General features: G+C 37.5%; 1 protein-coding gene across 2 annotated transcripts; it reads right to left on the bottom strand.

Annotated features, from left to right (window-relative positions):
• Positions 1-5,685: 5,685 nt before the first annotated feature.
• Positions 5,686-27,361, bottom strand: LOC114476410 (E3 ubiquitin-protein ligase pellino homolog 1). 2 transcript variants are annotated; one of them, XM_028467884.1, is made up of 7 exons: positions 27,227-27,361; positions 18,648-18,952; positions 10,557-10,686; positions 9,237-9,338; positions 8,256-8,453; positions 7,942-8,130; positions 5,686-7,539 (listed from the first exon to the last, which is right to left on the bottom strand). In XM_028467884.1, exons 2-7 carry the CDS (start codon positions 18,728-18,730, stop codon positions 6,976-6,978), a joined length of 1,266 nt encoding a protein of 421 aa, XP_028323685.1. In that variant the 5' UTR covers positions 18,731-18,952; positions 27,227-27,361; the 3' UTR covers positions 5,686-6,975. The 2 variants fall into 2 exon arrangements, with proteins under 2 accessions (XP_028323685.1, XP_028323684.1); XM_028467883.1 differs by lacking the exons at positions 18,648-18,952; positions 27,227-27,361 and having other exon boundaries at positions 10,557-11,171.
• Between the last annotated feature and the right edge of the window lie 383 nt (positions 27,362-27,744).

Raw genomic sequence — 27,744 nt, 5'->3', positions numbered from 1 at the left:
ACCCTTTTTATGCCTTACTATAGCCTTACCTCCATTTTTTGGCATTTTAAAATTTCATATTATTTCACCCTTTTTTATGCCTTACTATAGCCTTACCTCCATTTTTTGGCATTTTAAAAATTTTCACCAATTTTTATGCCTTACCTCCATTTTGAGGTGTTGGAAACTTTTTCACCCTTTTTAATGCTTTACTATAGCCTTACCTCCATTTTTTGGCATTTTAAAATTTTTCACCAATTTTTATGCCTTACCTCCATTTTTTGGCATTTGAATTTTTAAAGCCTTTTTTTTTTTTTTTAATGCAATACTATAGCCTTACCTCCGTTTTGAGGTGTTTCATATTATTTTGCCCTTTTTTATGCCTTACTATAGCCTTACCTCCATTTTTTTGGCATTTAAAATTTTTACACCCATTTTCATGCCTTATTTCCGTTTTGAGGCGTTTTAATTTTTTTGCCCATTTTTATGCCTTACTATAGCCTTACCTTCGTTTTTTTGGCATTTTAAATTTTTTCACCCATTACTATAGCCTTACCTCCAATTTTTGGCATTTTAAATTTTTCACCCTTTTTTTTTTTTTTTTTTTTTTTTTAATGCCTTACTATAGCCTTACCTCCGTTTTGAGGTGTTTCATATTATTTTGCCCTTTTTTATGCCTACTATAGCCTTACCTCCATTTTTTTGGCATTTTAAATTTTTACACCCATTTTTATGCCTTATTTCCGTTTTGAGGCGTTTTAATTTTTTGCCCATTTTTATGCCTTACTATAGCCTTACCTCCAATTTTTGGCATTTTAAAATTTTTCACCAATTTTTATGCCTTACCTCCATTTTTTGGCATTTGAATTTTTAAAGCCTTTTTTTTTTTTTTAATGCAATACTATAGCCTTACCTCCGTTTTGAGGTGTTTCATATTATTTTGCCCTTTTTTATGCCTTACTATAGCCTTACCTCCATTTTTTTGGCATTTTAAATTTTTACACCCATTTTTATGCCTTATTTCCGTTTTGAGGCGTTTTAATTTTTTGCCCATTTTTATGCCTTACTATAGCCTTACCTCCAATTTTTGGCATTTTAAATTTTTTCACCCATTATTATAGCCTTACCTCCGTTTTGAGGCGTTGGAAACTTTTTCACCCATTTCTATGCCCTACTATAGCCTTACCTCCATTTTTTGGCATTTTAAAATTTTTCACCAATTTTCATGCCTTACCTCCATTTTGAGGTGTTGGAAACTTTTTCACCCTTTTTTATGCCTTACCTCCATTTTTTGGCGTTTGAATTTTTTCACCCTTTTTTTTTTTTTTTTTTTTTTAATGCCTTACTATAGCCTTACCTCCGTTTTTAGGTGTGTCATATTATTTCACCCTTTTTTATGCCTTACTATAGCCTTACCTTTATTTTTTGGCGTTTGAATTTTTTCACCCTTTTTTTTTTTTTTAATGCCTTACTATAGCCTTACCTCCATTTTGAGGTGTTGGAAACTTTTTCACCCTTTTTTATGCCTTACCTCCATTTTTTGGCGTTTGAATTTTTTCATCCTTTTTTTTTTTTTTTTTTTTAATGCATTACTACTCCGTTTTGAGGTGTTTCATATTATTTCCTTTTTTATGCCTTACTATAGCCTTACCTTTTTTTTTTTGGCGTTTGAATTTTTTCACCCTTTTTTTTTTTTTTTTTTGCCTTACTATAGCCTTACCTCCATTTTTTGGCATTTTAAAATTTTTCACCAATTTTTATGCCTTACCTCCATTTTGAGGTGTTGGAAACTTTTTCACCCTTTTTCATGCCTTACTATAGCCTTACCTCCATTTTTTAGCGTTTGAATTTTTTCACCCTTTTTTTTTTTTTTTTTTTTTTTTATGCCTTACTATAGCCTTACCTTTATTTTTTGGCGTTTGAATTTTTTCACCCTTTTTTTTTTTTTTTTTAATGCCTTACTATAGCCTTACCTCCAATTTTTGGCATTTTAAATTTTTCACCCTTTTTTTTTTTTGTTTTTAATGCCTTACTATAGCCTTACCTCCATTTTGAGGTGTTCGAAACTTTTTCACCCTTTTTTATGCCTTACTATAGCTTTACCTCCATTTTTTGGCATTTTAAAATTTTTCACCAATTTTTATGCCTTACCTCCATTTTGAGGTGTTTGAATTTTTTCATCCTTTTTTTTTTTTTTTTTAATGCATTACTACTCCGTTTTGAGGTGTTTCATATTATTTCACCCTTTTTTAATGCCTTACTATAGCCTTACCTTTATTTTTGGCATTTTAAATTTTTTCACCCATTATTATAGCCTTACCTTCGTTTTGAGGCGTTGGAAACTTTTTCACCCATTTCTATGCCTTACTATAGCCTTATTTCCATTTTGAGGCGTTTTAAAATTTTTCACCAATTTTTATGCCTTACCTCCATTTTGAGGTGTTGGAAACTTTTTCACCCTTTTTTATGCCTTACTATAGCCTTACCTCCAATTTTTGGCATTTTAAATTTTTTCACCCATTTTTATGCCTTATTATAGCCTTACCTTAATTTTTTGGCGTTTGTATATTTTTCACTTTTTTATGCCTTATTATAGCCTTACCTTCGTTTTTTGTCGTTTGAAATTTTTTTCGCCTTTTTAATTTCTTACTATAGCCTTACCTCCATTTTTTGGCGTTAGATATTTTTCACCCTTTACTATGCCTTATTATAGCCTTACCTCTAATTTCTGATGTTTGAAATTTCTGTGCCCATTTTCATGCCTTATATCCGTTTTGAGGCGTTGGAAACTTTTTCGCCTCTTTTATGCCTTACTATGGCCTTCCCTCTATTTTATGGTGTTTGAAATTTTTTCGCCAATTTAATCTTTTTTGCCCGATATTATGCCTTATTATAGCCTTATCTTAGTTTTGACGCTTTCAAAAATTTTAAATACATTTTTGTTTCGCTGTAAAATCCTTTTTTTTTGGTCACACTTTGTTGGATAAAGTCCATGAAGTTAATGTTTGATCTTATTTACAGTTGTAAATACAGACAAACAAATAAAGAGCAAATGTGTCACTTTTACACTTTATTAAAGTTTTTACAAAAAAGTGTCAGAAACATTCGTAGGTTTTCACTTTTTTACAAGCACAAAGACACTGAGGAAGAGGAGGAGGAAGAAGAGGAAGCCCTTAATTAGGAGGAGTTAACAGGAGCAAGGAGTGTGTGTGTGCGTGTGTGTTTTTGTATGTGTTTGTGTGTGTTTTGCTCCCTGAGGTGAGTTTGTGTGGCGCAAACTGCGGATAACAAAAATGTGTCCGTGCTGAAATTTGGACCACAGATCCGTTTTCATCGGGTTCTGCCTCGTGAAGATAGAAGCTTTTACTTTGAAGGGGGTGCATTCCAACAACAGTGCTGACTCATCACAATTCTAAAAGTTGAAGTATTTCCTCAGATGCATTTTATCAGCTTGTTTCTACAGTTTTTTTTTCTAAAAAATACTTTTTGTTCGATTTATTTTGCATTTGTGGATAAAAACAAGGCGAGACAATCTCTGGTCATGATAAATTAAATTAAATTAAATGGTTGATGATCTTTATAGTGTGAGTATATTTTCTGTTGCCATATAACAGGGTTTAGCAACAAAATCAACTAGTTTGCTAACGCTAACCCCACATAGCATCACGCTACAAGAAAATTACCAAAATGTAACACATTTTTACTAAATTTGGTGGATTTTGTAAAAATCTTTTGAACAAATTGTAGTTATTACAAGTTAAACAGGAAATAATGTGTTTTATTTTGTAACAAGTTTAACCAACACAGGATGTAATAATGTATCGCTAAAAAATGAAAAAAATTGTGTTTTTACTCAATTTTGAATGAAACTTTTTTACATTTTCTCGAGTTGTGACATCACACGGCCTCAGAAAAACACTGTGTGTGTGTGTGGATAAATCATCTGAGGGGTATTCCAGAAAGGAGGTTCAACAAACTCTGAGTCTACCCATAAACTCTGGGTCAACATACGCCACAATGGGAAACTCTAGGTATCTGATTCCATTACAGCTGGTATGAAGTGTCAATCAACCCTGAGTATGCAAACCTTGGGTTAGTTACGTGATAGAGTGCGATAGAAAACCATCATCAATTGAGAAAAGATCACACAAACTACCATGGCAACCACCCGCAAAAGAGTGATTTATTTCACCCCAATGGGTGAAATAAGCAGGTGTTTATAGAGGAATAAGAAGGTGCGTTCACACAGAACGCAACTTAAGTGACTATAGTCACTTAAATCACCCGTGATTAGTCACACTTTTTGGTCATTTCATCACTTCTTCTACAGCCGTACGTTTACAGCTGTTATAGACAGCGCTACTCGTACTACGGTTTAAATGCTCAACTTACGGACTTTCTAAAGGACGAGTTCACTCAAAATGTAATAATTTAAAAGGAGTATTCCACTTTCATTTAGTAAGTGTGTAGCCCTCCCACTGCAGTGGTTATGAAGACAGTGACGGCCGCTTGATGTCGCATCATTTATATTGATTTTTAATGTAATGTCGTTTGGACGTCCTAAAAAACATGACAAAGTTGGAATTGAGCCCCAGACTCTATGCTCCCTAGTGCACTTCCTTACCCTCTGCCCTACCATGACTTTCAGACTATTGAACCAACTCTACGGTTGATGACTACATCCAGCTGTAGTACAGTACAAAATCACGTAAAGTAAATGCTGTGCCTTAAATGTGTATTCATTTAAATGACTACAGACGTCAGGAGACATTTTAATGTAGATCAACCTCTCAGTGACTTTCCATAAATGCTCTGTAAACATTAGTCATGATGTGAGCACGTCTGTGGTGCGTGAAGTTACAAATCTGTGGTCAAGGTAAATTAAAGTGTTCCTTGAGAAGTGGTGTTCAGGTGGGCGGAGCCAGGGTTTCTTAGACAAAACACGCCAGTGAGCAGGTTCAGTTCGCGGAGATTGTTACCATGGTGACATACTCAGAGAAAAACATACCTCGCCTTCAGGAATGGGATACTCAGATTTGAACTCAATCGAGCCCCAAAATACTCAGAGTTTGAACATAACCCACTTTCTAGAACATCGCTCTGGTGCCTCGTGTTAACTGGTGACTGAGCCCAAGTTTCAGCTGGTGGTCAATAGGTAAACTGGTCACCAGTTTCACCAAAACACCTCTGTAATATATATATATAAATATCCTTATTATTTATATATTATATAATTATGTCTTTATAGGAGCCAGTCTGTGCTAACATAGTCAATAAATAACCAGGAGAACATGCAAACTCCCCTGTAGGTGGACCACAACCCAACTCATTCTGTAGGGTTTGCATGTTCTCCCCAACGAGTGCAACACACACGTGACAAAGTGTGTGTGTATGTGTGTGTGTGTTAACCTGAGTTTGACTGCTACACACTCAGAGGGGCGGGACTTCCTGCAGCCCAAGCAAATAAAACTTCAAATGCTCGAGTGAGTGGGACTTTTCAAAATAAAATGCAGCATAGCTTGTAAACATGACTTTTTGTTTTTCCAACTCACTGTTTGTCTTTTAATCTTGACATTTGATCTCACATTTAGGACTTTTATCTCATTATTACAACATTTTATTTTGAAAATCTGTTCTGTTATTTGTCTTACATTCCAATTATGACTTTATCTGTTAATTGGAAGGTTTTTTATCTTGCAATTCAAAAAGACAAATACAGATAATACGCTAGACTGTGATTTTTCAAAATAAAATGTTTGTATGAACAGTGGGACTTTTATTTTGGGAGTAATACTGATTTATAAGAAAACAATGATCAGTATTATGTGTGTGTATGTGTGTGTGTGTGTGCTACACTTTCTCTGTAATTAAAGGGTTGGATTGGATACAGAGTCCAAAAGAACCCCGTTTCCCATAATGCATCAGGAAAACGTGTTTCGTTGCTCAGAATGTTTGTTGGTTTGAAGGAAGAGTTAAAACATGAGTGTATAAATACAGAAACACACTGAAAACGTTATGAACTTTCAAAATAAAAGCCTGGATATTGTTACTGACTCAGATAACGGATGAAGTCACATAAATAAGCACTTTAAGTTTAAATAATGTGAAGAATGGCAGTGATGGAAACTGGGATGAATACTGCGTTTCAAATAGAAACAGGAAGTTAGCGTGAGCGTCAAAAAAAGTTCCTCGTTTGGTTTCGGCGTGAAAATATAGAAATCTTTGTCGTCGTTGGTGAAAAAGCGTTACAAAGGTCACTTACAAACCAGGAAGTATGGAAGCCCGTTTAAAACCACCCAAATATCAACACAGCCAGTCATAAATACCAGATCAAAAAGTCAGTATTATGAGATACAGATTGAAAATATTAAACCACCAGAATTACCACAAGATCAGAATTACAGTATTTTATCTTATTTCACATTTTGTATCTTGTAAGCTGTTGTTTTTAATGTCTTTATCTCAAAATTATGATTTAGCTCCTAATTATGACTTTTACCCTCTTTATTCTGAATGTATGATAGAATTATGACTTATAAACATTTTAATCTCATTATGAAATTTGTAAATGTTAATCATGACTTTTTAAGTAAAAGGTGACTTTTGTCACTTGCAGTTCAGAGAAAAAACGACTTTGCTCGAGGGCGTGTGGAATCATGGATTTGTTACTTTATATCTTATAATTTCTACTTTGTATTTTATATTTCAGGCTTTTTTATGACATATCTAATAATGTCACATTATTATGAGAGCAAATGAGTCATTCTGATTATAAAAGCCATGGAATTGACTTTCTTCCTCATTATTATGACTTTAGTATCTCGTATTTATGACTTTCATTGTGTATTAATGATATTTGATCTCTGGATGATGACTTGCCATGTGTGTTTTTTTTTGTTCCAGTGGTGAAAACATCCCCCCCAGAGCCCATCAGTCCATTCAGAGTGTTCCTGTCCACCGGGGGGCCCCGCTGCTGCTGCTGCTGCTGCTGCTGAACTAGTCGAGCGGCCCCTGGAAGATGAGTCTGACGAAGCCGTGCTCTCCGTTCAGCTGCTGAGCGCAGAACGGGCAGGCGGCGTGGAAGGTGTGCGTGCCGTGTGGCAGAGGGATCTGACTCCAGAAGCTCGCCGTCTTCTCGGAGCACACGTGTCCGCAGGGGCTGAAGGCGTGCGTGGGCGGGGCCGCGTCCACGTAGAACGCCGCCTCGCAACCCAGCCACAGCGGCACGTAGGGGCCCCTCGTGCGGCACATGGGGCACTCGCGGCTGCAGCGCTCCTCGCGCCGGTTCCCCCAGTCGTGGTATCCGTGCACGTGGCCACACTGCAGGTAGACCCACGGCTGCTTCTCGTCGGGCGTGTCTTTGCGGCGCATGGACGGGAACGCCAGCGTGTTGAAGCCCACGGGACACTGGGGCCGCGCCGCGTTGATCTCCTGACGCAGCGCCTCCAGGTGTTTGACGGTGGGAGTGCGTGAGAGGCCGTCGGCCGTACGGAACAGCAGCGTCGCACCGCACAGGTCGATGAGAGAACCGTCCAGAAGCTCCTGAGACTCCGCCTCCACCTGACACACAGACGCACAGCAGAGACACATGCACGGTCACTTATTGATTATTGATTAATGATCAATCATTATTACTTCATTTAGGAGCTTTACACAAGTACGCGTAAAACTAAAGTCAAGTAAGACAGAAGCAGATCTACTCTGTATACATCTATAACAAAGGAACAGACCTATTCTTTATATTGTCTGTAATGAAGGAACTTAATAGAGCTATTCTGTATATGTCTGTAACAAAGGATCAGATCTACTCTGTTTACGAGAATACACATGAACAGATCTACTGTGTAAAAGTCTGTGACAAAGGACAGGAACAAATCTACTCTGTATACGTCTGTGACAAAAGACAAGAACAGATCTGTAATAAAATAACAGATCTACTCAGTATTGGTCTATAACTCTCACCATCTTCCCTCTCTGCTGAGCGGAGCGTGTTTCCCTCAGAGTGAACACGTTTCCACACACAGAGATCTCCCTCCACACGCCTGGTTTGGCGTCCTGAGTGAATCCGTGTCGTGGATGCATCACTAACACCCCGTTAGTGGTGAGACCGTCCATCTGACCGTCCAACGTCTTCCATTTAGCAGCCTTCTCCTGGAGGAGAGCGTCACACACATGATAAAACTGCTGAGGTTTCGTTTATTCAGAAAAGGTTTTTCAGGAAAAGTTTGTAAAAACAAAAATTTCCTGTCTGGAGCTGTGTGATCAAACCTTCTCACCCCTAAGAAGATGCTCTTGGACGAGTCGAAGCCGGCGGCGTAGATGCGAGCGTTGAACGGCGGCGTGCGCTGGCACATGATGCGACAGGCGAAGCGTGAGATGGTGCTCTGCACCGACTGGGTGTCAGCGTTGCTCTGACTGCCGGCGACCGTGTCCGTCACCACGAAGTCGATCGGACTCTCCGTGGATCGACCGATCTGATGGAGAGAAGAAGAACACATCACGTTGACCAGGGTTGGGGTCATAATTGGAACTATGTGTTGCTGTTGAAATCGTAATTGAATTGTAATTGAGTTCAGATAATTGACTTTGTAATTGTAATTAGCATGAACATCCTATAAAAAAAAACCTTCATTTACAATTTAATGAAACACAAACCTGTGGAACCATGTTACAGTTCTATGTCTTATACAATTATTAAAATATGTTGCATATAAAGTTCCAATGTCAGTTCTCTTGAGGATCATTTTCTCATTAAAAATAAATAAAATATTGGGGTACACTGACAGAAGAAAGGCTGACGCCCACACCAAAAATATTAATACCAATATTGTCATTGATTAGGAAAACTTACAAGGTGACAGAGAGATCAGAAACACATTTTTAGATAATAGATAATATTTTACAGCTGTTTTAATACATAGGTGAAAACAAGCCCGTTATCATGTAATTGAACTTTAGTAATTACGAACAAAATTGTAATTGACTTTCAGGGGAAAAATAATAATTATAATTTTAGTCATAATTGGAAAAAACGTGTCACTGTAATCGTGATAGAGTTGTATCTGAACATAGATAACTGAAGATTGTGATTGTAAATGAAAAATGTAATTAACCCCAACCCTGATGAGCCACTGAAAACTAACCAGTGTTAGATATAAGTTAAAGATACCTGTAGTGGAAATGTATTAACAAAAAAAAAAAAAACACTGTTATAAATCCACTGGTGCCCAGTGTTACCTGGTGACTGAGGCTCTCACCTGAAACATGTCTGCGTTGCAGTCATGTGTGTATTCCACCACCACCGTCTGTACCCGGGACAGGGTGTAGGAGATACTGTGCTGGTCTTTACTGCTGATGGCCTGTGGGGAGACACACACACACGCACACACACACACACACGAAATTACAGCCAGCGCTGCTACATGCAAACACCTACTATTATAGGCTACACAAATAACTTCCCTTTCAAAATAAAAGCTCTAGATTGCAGAGGCTGGTTTATCATTTAGTTTGTTATACTGTGTGTGTGTGTGTGTGTGTGTGTGTGTGTGGGCGTGTTGCATCCAGAAACGCTGAGTATCACAATCCAATGCAGCGTGTAGGGTTTGCATGTTCTCCCCGATGACTGCAACGCACGCACACACACACACACACGAAAAAGCGTGTGCTATAATGCGTGTGTTAACCTGAATTTGACTGCTCAAAGGGGCGGGACTTCCTGCAGCCCAAGCAAATAAAATGTCAAATGCTCGAGAGTGAGAAGGACTTTCAAAATAAAATGCAGCACAGCTTGTAAATATGACTTTTTGATTTTCCAAATGAAAGTTTAACTTTTAGTCTTGACATTTGATTTCCCATTTATGACTTATATCTAGTTATTATGGCATTTTATTTTGAAAATCAGACCTTTTCTGTTAAATGTCTTTTTATGTTACAATTATGACTTTATCTGTTAATAGTTTTTTGTATCTCACATTTCAAAAACAAATAAACAGATAATGCTAGGCTGTGATTTTTCAAAATAAAATGGTTATATGAATATTGGGACTCTTATCTTGGGAGTAATACTGACTTATAAGAAAACAATAATCAATTTGTTTGTGCGCGTGTGTGTGTGTGCACGCGCTATACTTTTGCTTTCCTTGTAATTAAAGGTTCAGATTGGATACCGTCTCCAAAAAAAATACTCAGTTTCCCACAATGCATCAGGAAAAAGTGATTTGTTGCTCAAAATGTTAGTTAGTTTGAAAGAAGAGTTAAAACACAAATGTATAAATACAGAAACACACTGAAAACATTATTAACTTTCAAAATAAAAGCCTGGATATTATTACTGACTGTTAGATAAAGGATGAAACCACAAAAATAAGCACTTTGAGTTTAAATTCTGAATGGAAAGAGATGTGAAGAATGACAGTGATGGAAACTGGGATGAATACTGCGGTTTTCAAAATAAAATGCTTGTGTTAACATTGGGACTTTTATCTTGGTAGTCATACTGATTTATAAGAAAACAATCACTATTTGTGTGTGTGTGTGTGTGTGTGTGTGTGTGTGTGTGTGTGTGTGTGTTTTACCTTGGCAGCCTGAGGTGAGCAGGCCACATGAACCGTGCTGGGTTTTACTCCGTTCGCTTTCGGTCGTTTGCAAAGTGCAAAGCGGCTTTTACGCCGACCTCGGTCACCATTGGGCAAAGAGCCATTGTACCTACACACACACACACACGTACACACACACAGGGGGAACAATGGAGCATTATTTTGCGTGCAGCTGCATAATACCCTGGAAAAAAGAGTCATTGTGGAACAGGCTGGAGGCGTTTCTGTTCCCTCCCTTCTCACCCCGAGAACTCCCAGATGCACACAAACAACACACATACACAACACACAAACATTAGCTCACACTTTTCATACATCGACACACACACACAGCTGTCCTGCAAACACAACTTTAGAAAGTCAGAGACAAACACAGGCTCATTTAGAGCCACAACTGTAAACAGAAGCGTTCCCTCACAGTGAAACCAGTCTGTGTGTGTGTGTGTGTGTGTGTGTGTGTGTGTGTGTGTGTGTGTGTGTGTGTGTGTGTGTGTGCATACACTACGTGCATTTATATTACAGCACACCAGCAGTGTGTTTGAACGAGACCTTCTGGACTTTTTGTATTTTAATGATGCATCAAAAGTAATTTTATTAAAACTAACGTGAGAACTCAATCAATCAATCAATCTTTATTTGTATAGCGCCAAACCATAACCAATGGTATCTCAAGACACTTTACAGTAGAGCAGTCTTAAGGACGGACTCTTCATTTTATGGATACACACATATGCATATATACGTATATACCCATACATATGTATCCCACACCCAACATGAATTCATCATGGCGGCAAGGAAAACCTTCTGTTAAGCAGCAGGAACCTTGTGTGGATCCCATTCCTATGATGAACAGCCATCCACGTTATGCTGTGTTGGGTGTGTGCAGAGGAAAGGGTGGAGACAGAGTTGTTGAGACTCTGTAACTCCACACTGAGGATCCCACGGACCTGCAAGACAAAAGCCAGAAGGAGTACAGGAGCAAACACACAAGGGAAGAAGCAGACATAGAGGGAGTGTTTGAGAGAGGAATGGGACCCTCTCCGGTCCCTCTCTAACCTAAATGACCTCTCTCTTAACAACCCTCTCCAACCTCTCTCCAACCGAGCATGCCAGACCCCCCCGGCAGTCTATGCCTATTGCATCTTAACTATGAGCTATGAGCTGGTTCCTAACTAAAAGCTTTACCAAAGAGGAATGTTTTGAGCCTAACCTTAAAGGTAGAGAGGGTGTCTGCCCCCCGAACCGTGGTTGGTAGATGGTTCCAGAGAAGTGGGGCCTGATAACTGAAAGCTCTTCCTCCTATACTACTTTTAGAGACAAATGGAACAATGAGTAGTCCAGCATTTTGAGAGCGTAGTGTTCTGGGGGGATTGTATGGCACTACAAGCTCCTTGAGATAGGCTGGTGTCTGTCCATTTAGGGCTTTATAAGTGAGAAGAAGAATCTTGAATTCTATTCTATATTTTATGGGAAGCCAATGCAGAGAGGCTAATACAGGAGTAATGTGATCTCTTCTCCTAGTTTTAGTCAGTACACGTGCTGCAGCATTTTGAACCAGCTGAAGTGTCTTAAGCGACTTGCTCGGGCAGCCTGCTAAAAGAGAATTACAATAATCCAGTCTAGAGGTAACAAAAGCATGGACTAGCTTTTCGGCGTCGCCCTGAGACAGGATAGATCTGATTTTAGCAATGTTACGGAGATGAAAGAAGACAGTTCTTGAAGTTTGTTTCATGTGAGAGTTGAAGGATAAATCCTGATCAAATAGAACCCCAAGGTTTCTAACAGTTGTGCTTTGTGCCAGAGTAATGCCATCTAGGGCAGTTAGGCTAGCATAGGTTTCTCTAAGGTGTCGTGGGCCCAGTATAATGACCTCAGTCTTGTCTGAGTTGAGAAGAAGAAAATTTTGGTCCATCAGGCCCTAATGTCCTTTAAACAGGCCTCAAGTTTAGATAGCTGATTTGTCTCACCTGGCTTCATTGATACATACAGTTGGGTATCATCAGCATAGCAGTGAAAGTTAACAGAGTATTTTCTCATAACATTACCAAGGGGGATCATATAGATACAGAAGAGGATTGGACCCAGCACAGAGCCCTGAGGAACCCCGTAGCTTACTTTAGTGTACACAGAAGACTTATTATTCACGTGTACAAACTGGTACCTATCAGATAGATAGGACTTAAACCAGTTTAGGGCAGTCCCTGTGATTCCAAGTAATTCCTCTAATCTCTCTAGTAGAATATAGTGATCTATTGTGTCAAAAGCTGCACTAAGATCTAATAAAACCAGCACTGAGAGTCGTCCTTCATCTGAAGCCCAGAGTAGATCATTAGTTACTTTAACTAAAGCAGTCTCTGTGCTGTGTTGAGCTTTAAAACCTGACTGGAAGTCCTCGAACAGGCTGTTGTTTTGAAGAAATTCACAGAGCTGAGCCGCCACAACTTTCTCAAGAATCTTTGAAATAAAAGGAAGATTAGATATAGGCCTGTAGTTTGCTAAAGTGCTGGAATCAAGAGTAGGTTTTTTGAGAAGGGGTTTGATTACAGCTACTTTAAAGGACTGTGGCACGTAGCCTATTGATAGGGATTTATTTATTGTCTCCAACAAAGATGGGCAGACCAGGGGAACAACTTCTTTAAACAGCTTAGTTGGGATCGGATCTGAAAGGCAGGTTGATGGTTTGGAGGATGAAATAATAGAGTTAAGTTCCTGAAGTCCTATATGTGTGAAACAGTTTAGGTTAGGCCTATTTACATTTAATGGTACAGCAGGCCCAGGTGAAGGCAGGGAGTGGCTAATTTTATCTCTAATCTTGTGAATTTTATCATTAAAAAATGTCATAAAGTCCTCACAGCTGAGGGCTAGAGGAATCATGGGCTCAATAGAGCTCTGACTTTGTGTTAGCCTGGCTACAGTGCTGAAAAGGTACCTCGGATTATTTTTATTTTCTTCAATTAGTGAGGAATAGTATGTAGATCGACTATGTCGTAAGGCTGTCATGTATTTACTATGGCTTTCTTGCCAGAGTATTCGTGACTCCTCTGTTTTATTGGAGCGCCACATTCTCTCTAATTTACGGGTTGTTTGTTTGAGTGTGTGAGTTTCAGAGCTAAACCACGGAGCTTTCCTCTGACGTTTAATAGTTTTTTCCCTCAATTTTTAGTAGACTAGCAGAGCTATCGACAAGCAGATCCAGTTGAGAGGGGTTATAATTAATATCATAGTTATTTATTGGATGGTGCACTGAGTTTAAGGCAGCAGGAATGGCCTCTTTAAATTTAGCCACAGCACTATTGGACAGATTTCTACTCGTAACTATTTTATTGCACAGTGCGAGATCCTCTAGGATAATGTTAAAAGATATTAAAAAGTGATCTGATAGCAGAGGATTTTCAGGGTAGACTTTTAGTTCATTAATATCAAGGCCATATGTGAGAACAAGATCAAGAGTATGATTTAAACGATGAGTAGCTTCATTAATAGTTTGAAAAAAGCCAACTGAGTCTATTAGGGACATAAAGGCTGAGCTCAGGCTATCACTATCTTTGTCCACATGGATATTAAAATCTCCTACTATCAGTATTTTATCAGAACTGAGGACTAAGTTTGATATAAACTCAGAGAATTCTGATAGAAATTCAGAATAAGGGCCTGGAGGACGGTAAATTATCACATATAAGACTGGCTGGCAGGTTTTTGATTCAGTATGAGATAAATTTAGAACCAGGCTTTCAAAGGAAGTGTAATTGGCCTTTGGTTTAGGATAGATTAGGAGAGAGGAATGATAAATAGCTGCTACACCACCTCCACGGCCTATGTCTCGTGGCATATGAGTATTTAAATGACTGGGAGGAGTGGCTTCATTTAAACTAACATATTCATCTTGATACAGCCATGTTTCAGTTAAACAGAATAAATCAAAGTTATTTTCTGAGATAAGGTCATTTACTAGTAGAGATTTGGATCTCAGTGATCTAATATTTAATAGAGCACATCTAATGGTTTTATGTTTTGGTGTTTCTAGATTTGAGATTTTAATTTTTTTCAGATTTTTATAATTGATATTATATTATATTTGATTTTATGTCAAAATCATTGTGAAATTTGGGTCGGGGGACAGACACCGTCTCCATAAAATAATATTCATCACCATCATAACAGTTGTCATGGCGATGAACACAGCTATCATAATAGCAATGGGAGGGAAACTGTCCTAAGGCAAGCGCAGAGGGGCGTGGAGGACTCCGCCTCTGTAACATGGTCTCATTCATGAGATGTCATAACAGTGACTGTGCCATGTTTTCTGATAGTAGAGATGCTCCCTCCAAAGTAGGGTGGATTCCATCTCTTCCTATGAGGTTCGGTTTTCCCCAGAAGGATCTCCAATTATCAATGAAGCCCACCTCGTTTTCTGGACACCACCTCAATAGCCAGCGGTTAAATGATGACATGCGGCTATACATGTCATCACTAGTCAGATTTGGTAAGGGACCAGAGAAAATTACGGAGTCCGACATTGTTTAAGCATAAGCACAAACTGATTCTCATCACTTCTATGGACGACAGCAATACACAACATGACAAACAACACACTACGCAAATAAAACAACAGCAAATCCACACAAAACAATAACAAAAATACACAAAACAACAACAAAAACACAAAAAACATTAATAAATGTACAAAATGACTCAAAAATACACACACAGCAATAAGAAATACACAAAACGATAACAAAAATTTTAAAAATGACTCGAAAAATGTAAAAATGACAACAAAATCACATGAACTACAAAATTAAACACAAAAATTTACAAAAGGCAGTAAAGAAACAAAACACCTCAAACACACCAAGAAAAATACACAAAATGACCTAAAAAATACAGAAAACTACAACAAAACACACTCACGCACGCACGCACGCACACACGCACGCACACACACACACACACACAAAATGGCAACAAAAACACATTAAAAAAATACACAAAAATAGACAGAAACTTAAAAAAAAGACAGAAAAAAAATACAGAAAACGGCAACAAATATACACAAAAAACACACACAAAATGACAACAAAGCACACAAAATAAGTAAAAGCATTTGGATCTGGGCAACATTTTTACACTTTTTTTCTCATTTAATATGTACAAAAATGTTAGGTGGATTCGTGGAATCCAACTAACGTCTGAAAAAACGAGACGTCTTAGTGGTTTCTAAACACACGCACACGCACACGCACACACACACAAAGTGCACACAGATGTTTGAAACGTGCACTTCACAGATCACAGCTGGAAGGAAACAAATGTCAGCCGACTGCTGCAGGGCTCAAACAGCGCTCGCAGGGTTTATGTGTAACCACGGCGACGGTGAACCAGTCACGGCAACGTTTGGAGTGTGTAACCATGGCAGGAGGAGCGTCGCCATGGGGACGTTTAGCGCTGCCATACACTGCTTTAAACTTCAGCGCTGAGAGCGTGTAAATACACGTACACTGTTATCAAACAAATGCAGGGAGGTCAAAGGTCAGCAACAAGGAGCCGAGTGTGCAGTGTGTGTGTGCAATGTGTGTGTGCAGTGTGTGTGTGTGCAGTGTTTGTGTGTTTTCTGCAAACACTGGTAAACTGAAGCCCGGTGAGCAGCAACCGGCCGCACACAGTAAACACAGAAAAACAGCAGTCTGAGTCACTCTGTGTCGCGTTTACACAAATTAGTGAGAGGGCGGAGTCACTTTGATTTTTACTCCCAACCCTCTCCAGGTGCTCAAACCATAACAGAAAGACTTAAGGAATGAGACAGACTTGTAGTAAAAATATGTTAATGTTTCATTTATTCAGACGACTTTTTTCAAGGAATTTACTTTGAAATTGACTTTGATCTCCTCACATGTTTCGACTGCCAACTGTCAGTCTTCTTCAGAGGCATCTACTGATTGCTTTGATGTATCCTTACGAGGATACATTATAAGGATGGGAAAGAACTCAGCTAAAAATATGGCTTTTTGACCACAAATTATGTTCACACTGACAGCCTTTTTTTTGAGGCTTCTGTTGATTTTTGCTGTCGTTTTGTCTCTTTTTGGAGGCTTTTCAAGGATTTTTGCTGTTTTGTCAGTTTTTGTGTGTTTTTGCTGATGCTTTTTGTGTTTTTAGAGGCTGTATTTGGTTGTCGTTTCTGTGTGTTTGTCTTTTGCATATTTTTGTTGTTCATTTGTGTGTTTTTGAAATCCTTTTTGTGTAATTTATTGTTTTTTTTTGCGTGTTTTTTGTTGACTAACCGATGCCTTTGTGTGTGTTTTGAAAGGGATTTTGTGTATTTGGTTGTCGTTTTGCCTATTTCTGGAGTCAGTATGTGTACTTTTGTTGTGTTTGTGTGTCATGTTGTGTATCTTTTAACCATTCGGTGGTTGTGGTTCCCAAAGCCAGACCAGTTTAAGTAAATGAAAGTCCCTCCCCTCCCTGTGAGAGGTCAAAGGTCAGAGTGTAACATCACTGTCAGGGTTAGAAGCTCTGGCAAAGCCCAGTGGAAAGAAGTGGATCAGTGTGTTCTCCTTTAGAGGCATGGAGCTGCATTTACTGCTTTCTGCTTTTTTCCCACAGGGAAAGATTTCCACGGACTAAACACGACCCAGAACAACAAACTGAGTCAGCTGTGCAACAAGTGTGTGTGTGTGTGTGTGTGTACATCTGCATTCCTCTGTGGAGCAGGCGGGAATGGGAGTGGAGGGAAACAAGCCTTCAGGGAATAAACAGAGGAAGTCCTTTTTTTCATATGGATTTCAACGTTCTCTCCGTCTTTGTCGTCTATTCTGTCTTTTTCTGCAATACTTTCTTCTATTTCTGAGCATCAGCTCATTGTTTACTGATATATTTACTGTTGAAGTGTGAATGAAAGCAGATGACTGGTTGGGAATATAGGATTTATCTTATCTTATACACCAATATTTGTGTGATTTTGTGTTTTTTAGGTTATTTTGTGTATTTGTGTTGTCATTTTGTATGTTTTTGGAGTTGTTTTATGCATCTTTCAGAATCAGAATCAGAATCAGAAATGTTTTATTTGCCATGTACAGTTTTGAGGACAGTACAAGGAATTTGACTTGGTGGTTGGTGCACAAAACAAGCAACAAAAAGAAATAAAAGAAATAAAAACAGAACAACAAAGCACAACCCAGCAACAATAATAATAATAATAATGATAAATATAAAGGATGAGGGATAAATAAAGGATAGATAGAGAATAAAGGATAAATAGGATAAATATAAATATAAATATATATATATACAGTGCAGCAGGTATCAAGTATCACTTTTAATATATTTTTGGTTGTTTTGTAATTGGCATTTTTTTCTTTTTTGTTGTTGATTTTTGTATTTTTATGTGTGTATATTTGTTGTTGTTTTGTATTTTTGGAGTAATTGTTTGTACATTATTTGTTTTTATGTATTTTGATGTTTTGTGTATTTTTGTAGTTGTGTTTATTTGTTGTTGTTGTTTTGTGTATATATTTTTTTGACTGTTTCTGTATTAATGTCATAATTTTGTCTTTTTGAAAAGAAAATAAGATGGGTAATATGTTTATTATGTGTAAGTTTTGTGTTTCTTTTTATGTCCACCATTGTATTCCCAACCAAACCATAATTAATAAAATAATTTTGTGCTTTTGTAGTAATTTTTTTGTATATTCCTTGTCGTTTTGGGTGTTGGATGTTGTTGTTTTGTGCATGTTTTTTTTGTCGATCTGTGTATTTATGTGATAATTCTGTATATTTATGTGATAATTCGTGTTTTTAGACTTGTTTTTTTGTACATTCTTGGTTGTTTTGTGTACTCCTATTGTTGTTTTGTGTGTTACCTTAATATTTAATGTGCTCTATACCAGACTAGTCTCACGTGTTTTGGTTATCTTAGCATGAACAGGGTCAAAGGGTGAAGGGGCGGGGCTATGTTACCAGGTGGACTTTGTGGTTATAGGTCCAATAATTAAAGCTCCTGATTGATTGTTTTTATAAATATGATGAATTGTTGCCAGGTTAAACACAGTGAGCTCTGCTGTTTCTTACCCCAGCACGATGAGCTCTCCGTACTTCACTGGCACTTTGGTGGAGGCGGTGGTGGAGATGTTTTCCTGCTCCGGGGAGTACATCGGATACGTTGGACAGACGGAGGAGGAACAAAGGGTGTGGTGTGACAGGGGGACTGAAGGAAGGAAGGAAAGAAAGGAAGGAAGAGAGGAGGAGGAGGTGATGATGATGGAAGGATCACGGCGGGGGGAAAGGAGGAGAAGGAAAGGGGAAAGGTCAGCCGAGCCTCAGCTCCAGCCTCTCATGCTTTGGTGTCTGTCCGAGGCAGCGACGATTGTTCTGCCCTGAGGAGACAAACAAGGATTAAAACAGATTAGCCTGTTTACTCCTCTGGCAGCACATCGGATTATTAAACATTTGACATTATTTCACTATGGAGCTCTCATCGGGGCTTTTATGACCTGTCATCTTTTACTGACCACGTGATCAATGAACACTCATGTTTGGCCTGAGAAGGAAGATAACGCCAGATGTTCTGCTTCGTTAGCTTTAGCGGCATGAAACAGCTTTCTATGTACGTCCAAAAGTCATCTGCTTCTCACCAACCATTACCGTTACCAGAGCCGTATAAAGAGAAAGTTGCTTCAACTCCGTTCACTCCAATGGTTTTTTTTTTTTTTACAGCAATGGCGGCTCATGGAGCTTCACAATTGTTCCCAGAAGTGATCAGTTTACTATTGTAGCCAATGGAGCTAGAGCTGATTAGACGTTTGTGATGCACTTTTGAACAGTAACGTTATTATTATTATTATTATCAGCGTATCTAAACCCATTAACGTGTGCATTAAGGCATGTTAGTGGATTATCCCCGCTAAACCAGTACATTTTTATTTTTTGTATTTAAATTTTTTATTACTATTATTATTATCATTGTTTTTTCATTGTGAGACACACTGCTGTTGTTTTCATGTTCAAATGAAAAATAAATAAATTCTAAATTCTTCTCAGAAAATGAAGGTACCATTACCTCACACAGGTTTATCTACCCACATAGGCTACATATCTTCTTTTTTATCAAACAATAAGCTTTTTAATTGTGTTATTTGTGGAAAAAATGCCAATGAAGTGTTTGAAAATGACAAAAAAAATGTATTGTTATCATCCTGATTTTTATTTTATTATTTTATTTTAGATTGCTCCTGCTGACCTTGGCAAACCATTTCTTTCTGGTTTGGTTGGGAAACCAGACATTTTCACTCCTTTTTCAGAAGTTATTAATGATTCTGACTTTGTTAGACATTTATTTAATGCATTTATTTTGGTACATATGTGCATAGTAAAAAATCTATTGTCTATTTTTATATAGGTATGAACATAATACATATGTTTCCAATGCGTCCTGTCAGGATGTGGTGTTTTTTAATGACCCTTTTTTATGAAAATTAAAGAAAATTCAAAGCAATACATCCTGTATACAACACATATTAACACATTTTTTAACCAAATTAATATTGGCCTTAACTATGTCAAAAAAGCAAATACGCTGTTTACACTAATTATTTATACAAATTCACATTAGGAAAAAAACTATTTACGGAACTACATAAACATATATTGTATATACACATACATATGACGGTGTACTGTATAAATATTGTCAATCAATGCAGTTATTGATGACAAATAACCAAAAATCCCAGTTATATCACTAGGAATCAATGGATTTGAATGGCCCGCCAATAACTTCCAGGAACAAATTCAGTCTGACATGAATCACGTGACGGTCAAACATTTTGGACAACGACAAAAACCTGAATCACACTGAGGCTAAATATCTCTGTTGATTCTCCACCTTTACTTTGAAAGTTCTGAAATCATTTTAAGTGAGAAAGTGACCAAGTAGAATATCAACATGTGCTCATTTCATCCATAAAACTCACGTAGACACATTTCATGCCGACATTTAAGAGATTTTCGAGACCCTCCATTGTGCTACTCACTAAACTATTCAGTCACATCTTTTCAGGAAATATACTTTGAAATTTACTTTGATCTGCTGACAACTGTCAGTCTTCCTCCTCACCCGGTGGTAGACCATCGGGTGACAGGGGGCGTGGTCACACACATCAGAGCGATCAGCAGACACCTCTGAGGAAGACAGACAGTTGGCAGTCGAAAAATGTCAGAAGATCAAAGTAAATTTCCTGTAAAAATAAACTTTTCTGAATAAATGAAAGCTTAACTGTATTTTTGTCGCCTTTTTGTGTGAATTTGGAGTCGTGGCCCGAGTGGAGTCAGGATGTCGACGAAGCTTTAAGCTCGAGTACAAAGACGTTTTCCACTTTGTTCCGTGAACTAAAGACGTGTATTTCAGTCAATGCAAAGCCAGATGTTCTTGACTATTCCCTTTTAATATAAAAGCATCAGTAATTTGTGGTTAGGTAACACATAGGGGGAAACACTAACGAGAACGACAGTATTATGGATTATCCCACACACGGTGAAAAGCTGACGTCTCTCACACACGTGTTAGATGTACGTGTGTGTCTAAGCTTTCCTCCCAGCCTGGCGTGGCCTCTTGCCAGCAGCTGCTTAGCTACGACACACACACACACACAGTCCTACAACAATGGACACTCGGGGTCAGGCTGTGTAAAAGCAGGGATGACAACTTCACACCTTCACAGGGACTTTGTTAAAGTTTACTGTAGCAACACACGGACGACATCTGCCAGCAGTTCATCAGCAAACACACACGTTAGCACGGACAGAAGGAAACAGCTGGGATTCATGCAGCAGGGACAGCTGAGTGAAAGCAGCGCTCCCATAACCATCATTATTAGCTACAAAGGACCATAAATTACAACCAAAATGTTCACTTTTAACCAAAATATAAAGTATTTTTACATGATGAATGAGAAAGTGCATCATTTATAATCTTTAAATGTACAAAATGCAGTTTTTATACTTGATTTATTGGTCAAATACTTGAATTTCCGACAGGGCTTTAGAAGAGAAACGCTCAGTGAACCTTTCACATAAACTTTCAAAACAAAGTTTAGTGTCTCTCTTCCAACATTTAGACACGATAAGTCATAATTATTTTATTTTATTAAAAAAATTGTTTCCAACACCAAAATAAAAAACAAATAAATAAAAAGTATTTCCTCTCATCTGTGTCAGGAAAGCTTTTCTTTGTAAATTATGCGTAATTTATTTTTTTGGTAAGAAAAACTAATTGTTTTTAAACTTATAAAAGAAATTCTTTCCCACTACTTTAAATTAAATATATATATATATATATATATATATATATATATATTTAAAAAGGAAAAAAAAAAAGATTTCTGCAAAGAAGAAAATGACAATTTGTGCAGGAAGTTTTTTTTTATGTTTTATTGAGAAATTAAATATATTTTTGACACAGATTTATGTATTTATTTTTCAAATGTATAAATGTGTTACTAGCCATGATGGGACAAAAACTGATTAAAAACAAAATTAAGTTTTAAAAAGAAATGACAATTTCCCAAAATAAAAGTTTCTTAAAAAAAAGTTCCTGTAAAAAAACAAGTTTATTCTCAAAGGACCTTCAAAAAACAATAAAAAAGTAATAAAAAATATATTAACATTTATTATTAAGTATATTTTTATCTTAAAAATGTAATCCTTAAACAGAAAATACAAAGAAGTATTTATTAAAAAGAAACCAATAATTTTTTCTTGTTTTGTTTTCTTTTTAACTCAAAGTACAGGATTTTTGCCAACACATAAATACATATTTGACACTAATTTGAAAAAAAATACATAATAAACAGTTTAACCAAATATAAAAAAAATAGCTTCATTTTTGGCTTCCTTTCTTTCAGGAACTAATTTAATTATCTCTTTGTTTATTAAACAAAAATGTATTTTCCTGACACAGGAAGAGAAGAGGAGGCAAATATTTGAAGTAATATTATATAACAATATCCTCGACAAAATGTTTGTGCACGTTGGTCCACAAATGTGTGAGAGCAGGACAAACAAGGACTGATGAGACACAGAATCCAGCAGGAAACCAAGCCGGACCCCGTGAGCAGCAGGAGGCCTCCTCATTACTGTAAAGTGGTAATAAAAGCCTCCTCCTGCTGAAGTGGGTCAGCCCATCAATAAATGATCCAGCTCAGGAGGAGGCTTTGATTGTGAGGAAACACCGCTCAGCAAAATGATATTCAAGAATCCAGCTTTTGTTTCAGACAAGCGTCAAAAATATCTGTTGCATAAAGGCCAGTGTTTAACGTCAAGACTCAAGTTAGATGATTTAAATGGCTGTAAAACGTCCTGAAATCATACCAAACATGCCAATTATGGTTATAAATATGAGTGTAAGTAGGCATAATAAAGCTGTGGAAATGAGACTTTTGAACAATATAAAAAGGTGGTGACATTACCTAAAAGCTTAAATGCTAAAAACTGTTGGTCCACATGCAGCTCTCGGTTCTAATTTAGTGGAACCCACAAAACAAACTCCTAAAATCACACCAAAGTGGATCAGAAACGTCCACTTCCCTGATTACTACAGGGAAAGCTGAGAAGCGGCACGTCCAAACAAACCCAGGAAGACCGAGTTGGAGCAGATGAATGTAATAACTGACGCCACGTTTTAAAGTCAGCATTTAAATAAGTTTCATTGGCTATAAACAACCTTTTCCACCACTAAATGGTTTGCAGCACTGGGTCAAAGCACTGAAGCTAAACCGGATTAGAAACCAAAATGTGAAACATGCTGTCAGCTGATCCCACCATCACTCAGATGCTTCCTAATGTTTTTAACGGCTCAGTTTAACAAAAAGAAATTATACGCAATACAATGTCAACTCTCGTACGTGGCCGTAAGATATGCATGTACATGACATGCTTTGGAACATTACACGCTTTAAAGCAGATATGGGCAACTTGTGGCTCGGGGGCCAGATGTGGACCTCTGGTCTATGTGGGTGCGGCCTCCAAAGTAAATGTTCAAAATGACAAGAAAAAAAAAAAACACATGACTCCAAAAAGACACAAAAAAACAACTAAAATACAGAAAATCAGAAAAAAAATTATATATAAATCACTCCAAAAACACAAAATGATACACAAATTTGTTCAAAAATAACAACTATAATACACAAAATGAGAGAAAAATATACTAAAAATACTTTAAAAAACAGATGACAGAAAAAAAAAAATACTCAAAAACACACAAAACAACAACTTAAAGGCACACATCGGACTTTTTGATTAAAAAAAGTTGACCTATATGAGTGATTTTAAATGATTCCTCAGGCCAATATACAGAGGTTGACAGTATCAATACTCTGAGCGGGGCTTTCCTCTTGAAATACCGACTATGTAAGTTTGGAGAAGATGGACCAGCCCAGCCCGACCGACCCAGCCCTGAGAGCCAATCCTTATCAGGTTAACTACTGTCTGCAGACACAATCAAAAGACAAGGGAGGCTGGCTCGACTGACTGTTGATTTTTGCGACAGTGCTGCGGCGCTTGTGGCAACTAGGGGCGCTAGACGTGAAGTCTAGCGCCCCTAGTGGCCAAAGTTATAGTTGCCTTTAAATACAAAAAAATAAATTAAAAAAATCAGAGAAAAAATATACATAAATGACTCCAAAAATCACAAAACGGTAAAAAGAAATATGCAAAAATGACTCCATAAAACACGCAAAGCAAACAAAATACACAAGCTGGTTTAAAAGGCACAAAAAACCACAACTCAACAAATGAAAGAAAATTTTCAAAAATGACTCCAAAAGCACACAAGAACAAAATATTCAAGAATGACCATAAAATATATAAATATATGAATTGACGACATAAACACAACCTTGTTTTTTCCTGAGTTGACACTCTGATTTGTAATTATTCTAATGCTGACATGAAAGTTTATAAGTGGGCCCTCAAATTAGATACAATCACAGTTTTATGGCCCCGCTGTGATCAAAGTTGCCCATTCTGCTTTAAAGCAAAAGTGTTAAACTAATCCTAAACGTGTGCTGTTTGCTGGATTAAAAGTGCCAAGAAAATGTGAGCAACTTTCTGGAAGTCCCTCGTATTCTCTCACCACTAGATCCTGAATCCTATTCCTAGATGTGCCTTATAAGAAGCTCCAAGTGATTGTGCCCAAGAGAAGACGCTCAAAGTCTCAAAGTAGTGTGGGTGGGTGTTTTTGTGGGACGTTCAGGTGATCTGAGTGTGTCGTCTGCTGTGTAGATATTGTGTTTGGGCTTCATGCCGAACTACTAGAGCATTTTCCCAAGAGTGTAAGATGTTCAGAATAGCACAAATAAAGCCTTTCTGTGGTTAAAATAGAGTTGTGAAAACAAAAGGACACATTCTTTATTGTGAGAGTTGTGACTTAAACGCTTTAGTTTAAGTGTTAAAAACCCAAAATTATGTAACTGTAGCTGTAGGTTGTTTTCCATCAGATTAATTTAGCTTCTTCACAGCTATTTAATCATTTATCATTAATCTATTGCTTTATTTTTCATTTTCAGTTATCATTGACTTAGCAGGTGAAATAAAGTTTAAAATCCTCTGTCTGAACTAAACTCATCTCCACATTCTTGGAATTTGTTTGTAGGTTGGGAACGATTGGTCGTTTTTCCAAATATATGACTGTATCCACATGAATGTCTTTGAGCCAAGGTTTAACCAAACATTAGATTGTACAGAAACACTGAGACACGCCTGTCTGACCATCTCAGGCCGCTCTGAAGTGATTTACGACGACTCAGCGCCTCAATACACACAGGAAGTCCCAATTCCCCCCGCACTCACACGTCTCATGTTCAACATTCCCTGGAGCGGCTCTCCAGTCTGCACCTCCCTTAATGTATACACACATACAATATGTTTGTGTATGTGTGTGTGTGGTCTAGCATGGCCACAGACTGTCTGCACTGAGGTCCCATGACGGTCTACATGCTGAAGGGGGGGGGGGGGGGTGGGGAGGGGGCTGTAACTGAGCAGACGGCATGTACAGATCGCAGATCAGGAAAGATCATATATTCCACAAAGAATTCTAATCATACTTTGTGATAGCTTAGTACTTAGTATTTTAAAGGAAAAACACCCCCAAAAAAGAGCAAATATAAATATGAGAAATTTGTTTATAATTAATATAAGTTTTCAAAATAAATGCAATGGTTTGTAAATGTTTTTTGGTTACTAGTGAAAAACTAAAACAACAAATGATTATAAGACACAGAGGCAAGCTACAATGGCCTCATGTAAAGGAGTTTCAATATTCATGAGTAAAGTAGAGAATAACCCAAAGTTGGGATCCAAAATTAAAATGAAAAAGTTGCATAAAAGCAAAATAATAATAATATCCCAAGAAAGAGTAACATTTACAATATAAATCAAAACAGAGATGACATTTTTTCTTACATTCCAGCAATTAAAATAGTTAAAAAAAAAGGTTTTTTCATTTTATCATTAGTGATGTGAACAGTCTGTAGACATAGCTCCCAGTTGATCAGATTACAGAAGCTGAGACATATGCTAAGTTGTTTACTGAAGGCCCAAACATGTTCCTACATAACATTTTTCCTATAAACGGGCCGTTGAATGCGTAGCAAAAAGACGGAAATGTCAAATTTTGTTCAAAATCTTGCAAAACTAAATTTTGCAGAATGATATCTTCATCTTGTAAAAATGAAATAGCTATATGACACGACCTTAACACTTACCTACATGGTTTCGGACATTATCACGTGATTACACAATATCTTCCTGCAAAAAATGAGAAACTGAATATCTCGCAAATGTAGCAAAAGACGAGACATGTCAAATTTTCGCAAAGCTTCCCGAAATCAAGCCAAATGTGCCTAATAGGAGAAATTGAGTTAAAGCTTGATATACATTTTATACTTACTAGTGCAGTGCCCGTAGGAAGTATGTCTTGCTCTAGAAAAGTGGGAGGTTAGGTAGCTTTTCATAGATCGTTTACATGGGAGCTTTATTCCTCTTTCATTCAGAATTAAAGTTAAATATTCTTTAAACTTAACTTGTAACCTCAATTCCTAATGCAAATGTAATTCTGAATTACATTCTTGAATAACATGATGACTACTCGATCCTTAACACATAGCGAGTTCATCAATAATTCCAGCAAGTGCTTTGTCTTCTTTTTGAATACTATGTTAAGTTTCATTTAACATGAAGTAGTCTGAATAAACAATAATTATTAAGTGGAAGTCAAGACATTAAGAACTTGCTGGAATTATTACGTGGAAGTTAAGGACATATCAAAGCAACCAGCAGACGCCTCTGAAAAAGACTGGCAGTCAACAGTCGAAACATGTCAGGAGATCAAAGTAAATTTCCTGATAAAAAGTTGTCTGAATAAATGAAACCATAACATATTATGATATAATCAGAAGAATTGAACAGATTTGTGCTTTTATTAAACTTTCTAGACATTATTGTCCCAAAACATGTGTGCAGGCATTCCATGAGTAAAAAACCCATCTTAGATTGCTTTGTCTGCGCCAGATTGATTGTTACGTCTCAGAACCTGAATTCCGTTTTTCCAATCCGTTATCCGTAATATCAGAAAACCAGAGAGCCAAGTTTACCATGCTGCATACGGTGAGTAGATGCTCATGGGAGACGAACGCCAATGGAATCTCATCCTTCAATCAGTAGCTTCCTGTTAGCTTTCACCATTGCTTACTTTGAAAGCCCCAGAGTCACGGGACAAGATGAGATGGTTTCCTTCGTTACAGGGTTTTGTTTTACAGAACGGGTCGTTAGCCCCGTGTCCAACCTCCAACCTGGAGGACCAGGGAGCACTCTTAGTCTGTCCTCTACCCTTCGACCTGTCTGGCATGGTGACCCTACCAGGAGTGGAAGCTCCCGCCAGCATAGCTCTCAGGGTCCTGGAGGCACACAAGCCTCAAGACCAACGACAAGGTGGTGCTCCAGCAAGAGGGATACAAAAACAAAAACAAGAAAGGCAGTTTATGTCTGAGACTACTTATTCCAATTTCTAACAATGCTTTAACAAACAAAAGGTCACATAAAACACAAGGATTAAAGTCAAATTAAACAAAGAGCATTAGTTAATAAAGTGTCTCTCTTTACAAAGGACTTT

The sequence above is a fragment of the Gouania willdenowi genome, chromosome 15 (assembly GCF_900634775.1).
Source record: "Gouania willdenowi chromosome 15, fGouWil2.1, whole genome shotgun sequence".
In the NCBI taxonomy this organism is placed as follows: domain Eukaryota; kingdom Metazoa; phylum Chordata; class Actinopteri; order Blenniiformes; family Gobiesocidae; genus Gouania; species Gouania willdenowi.
The sequence above is the reverse complement of the archived record's forward strand: the minus strand, read 5'-3'. Positions and strand labels throughout refer to the sequence as shown.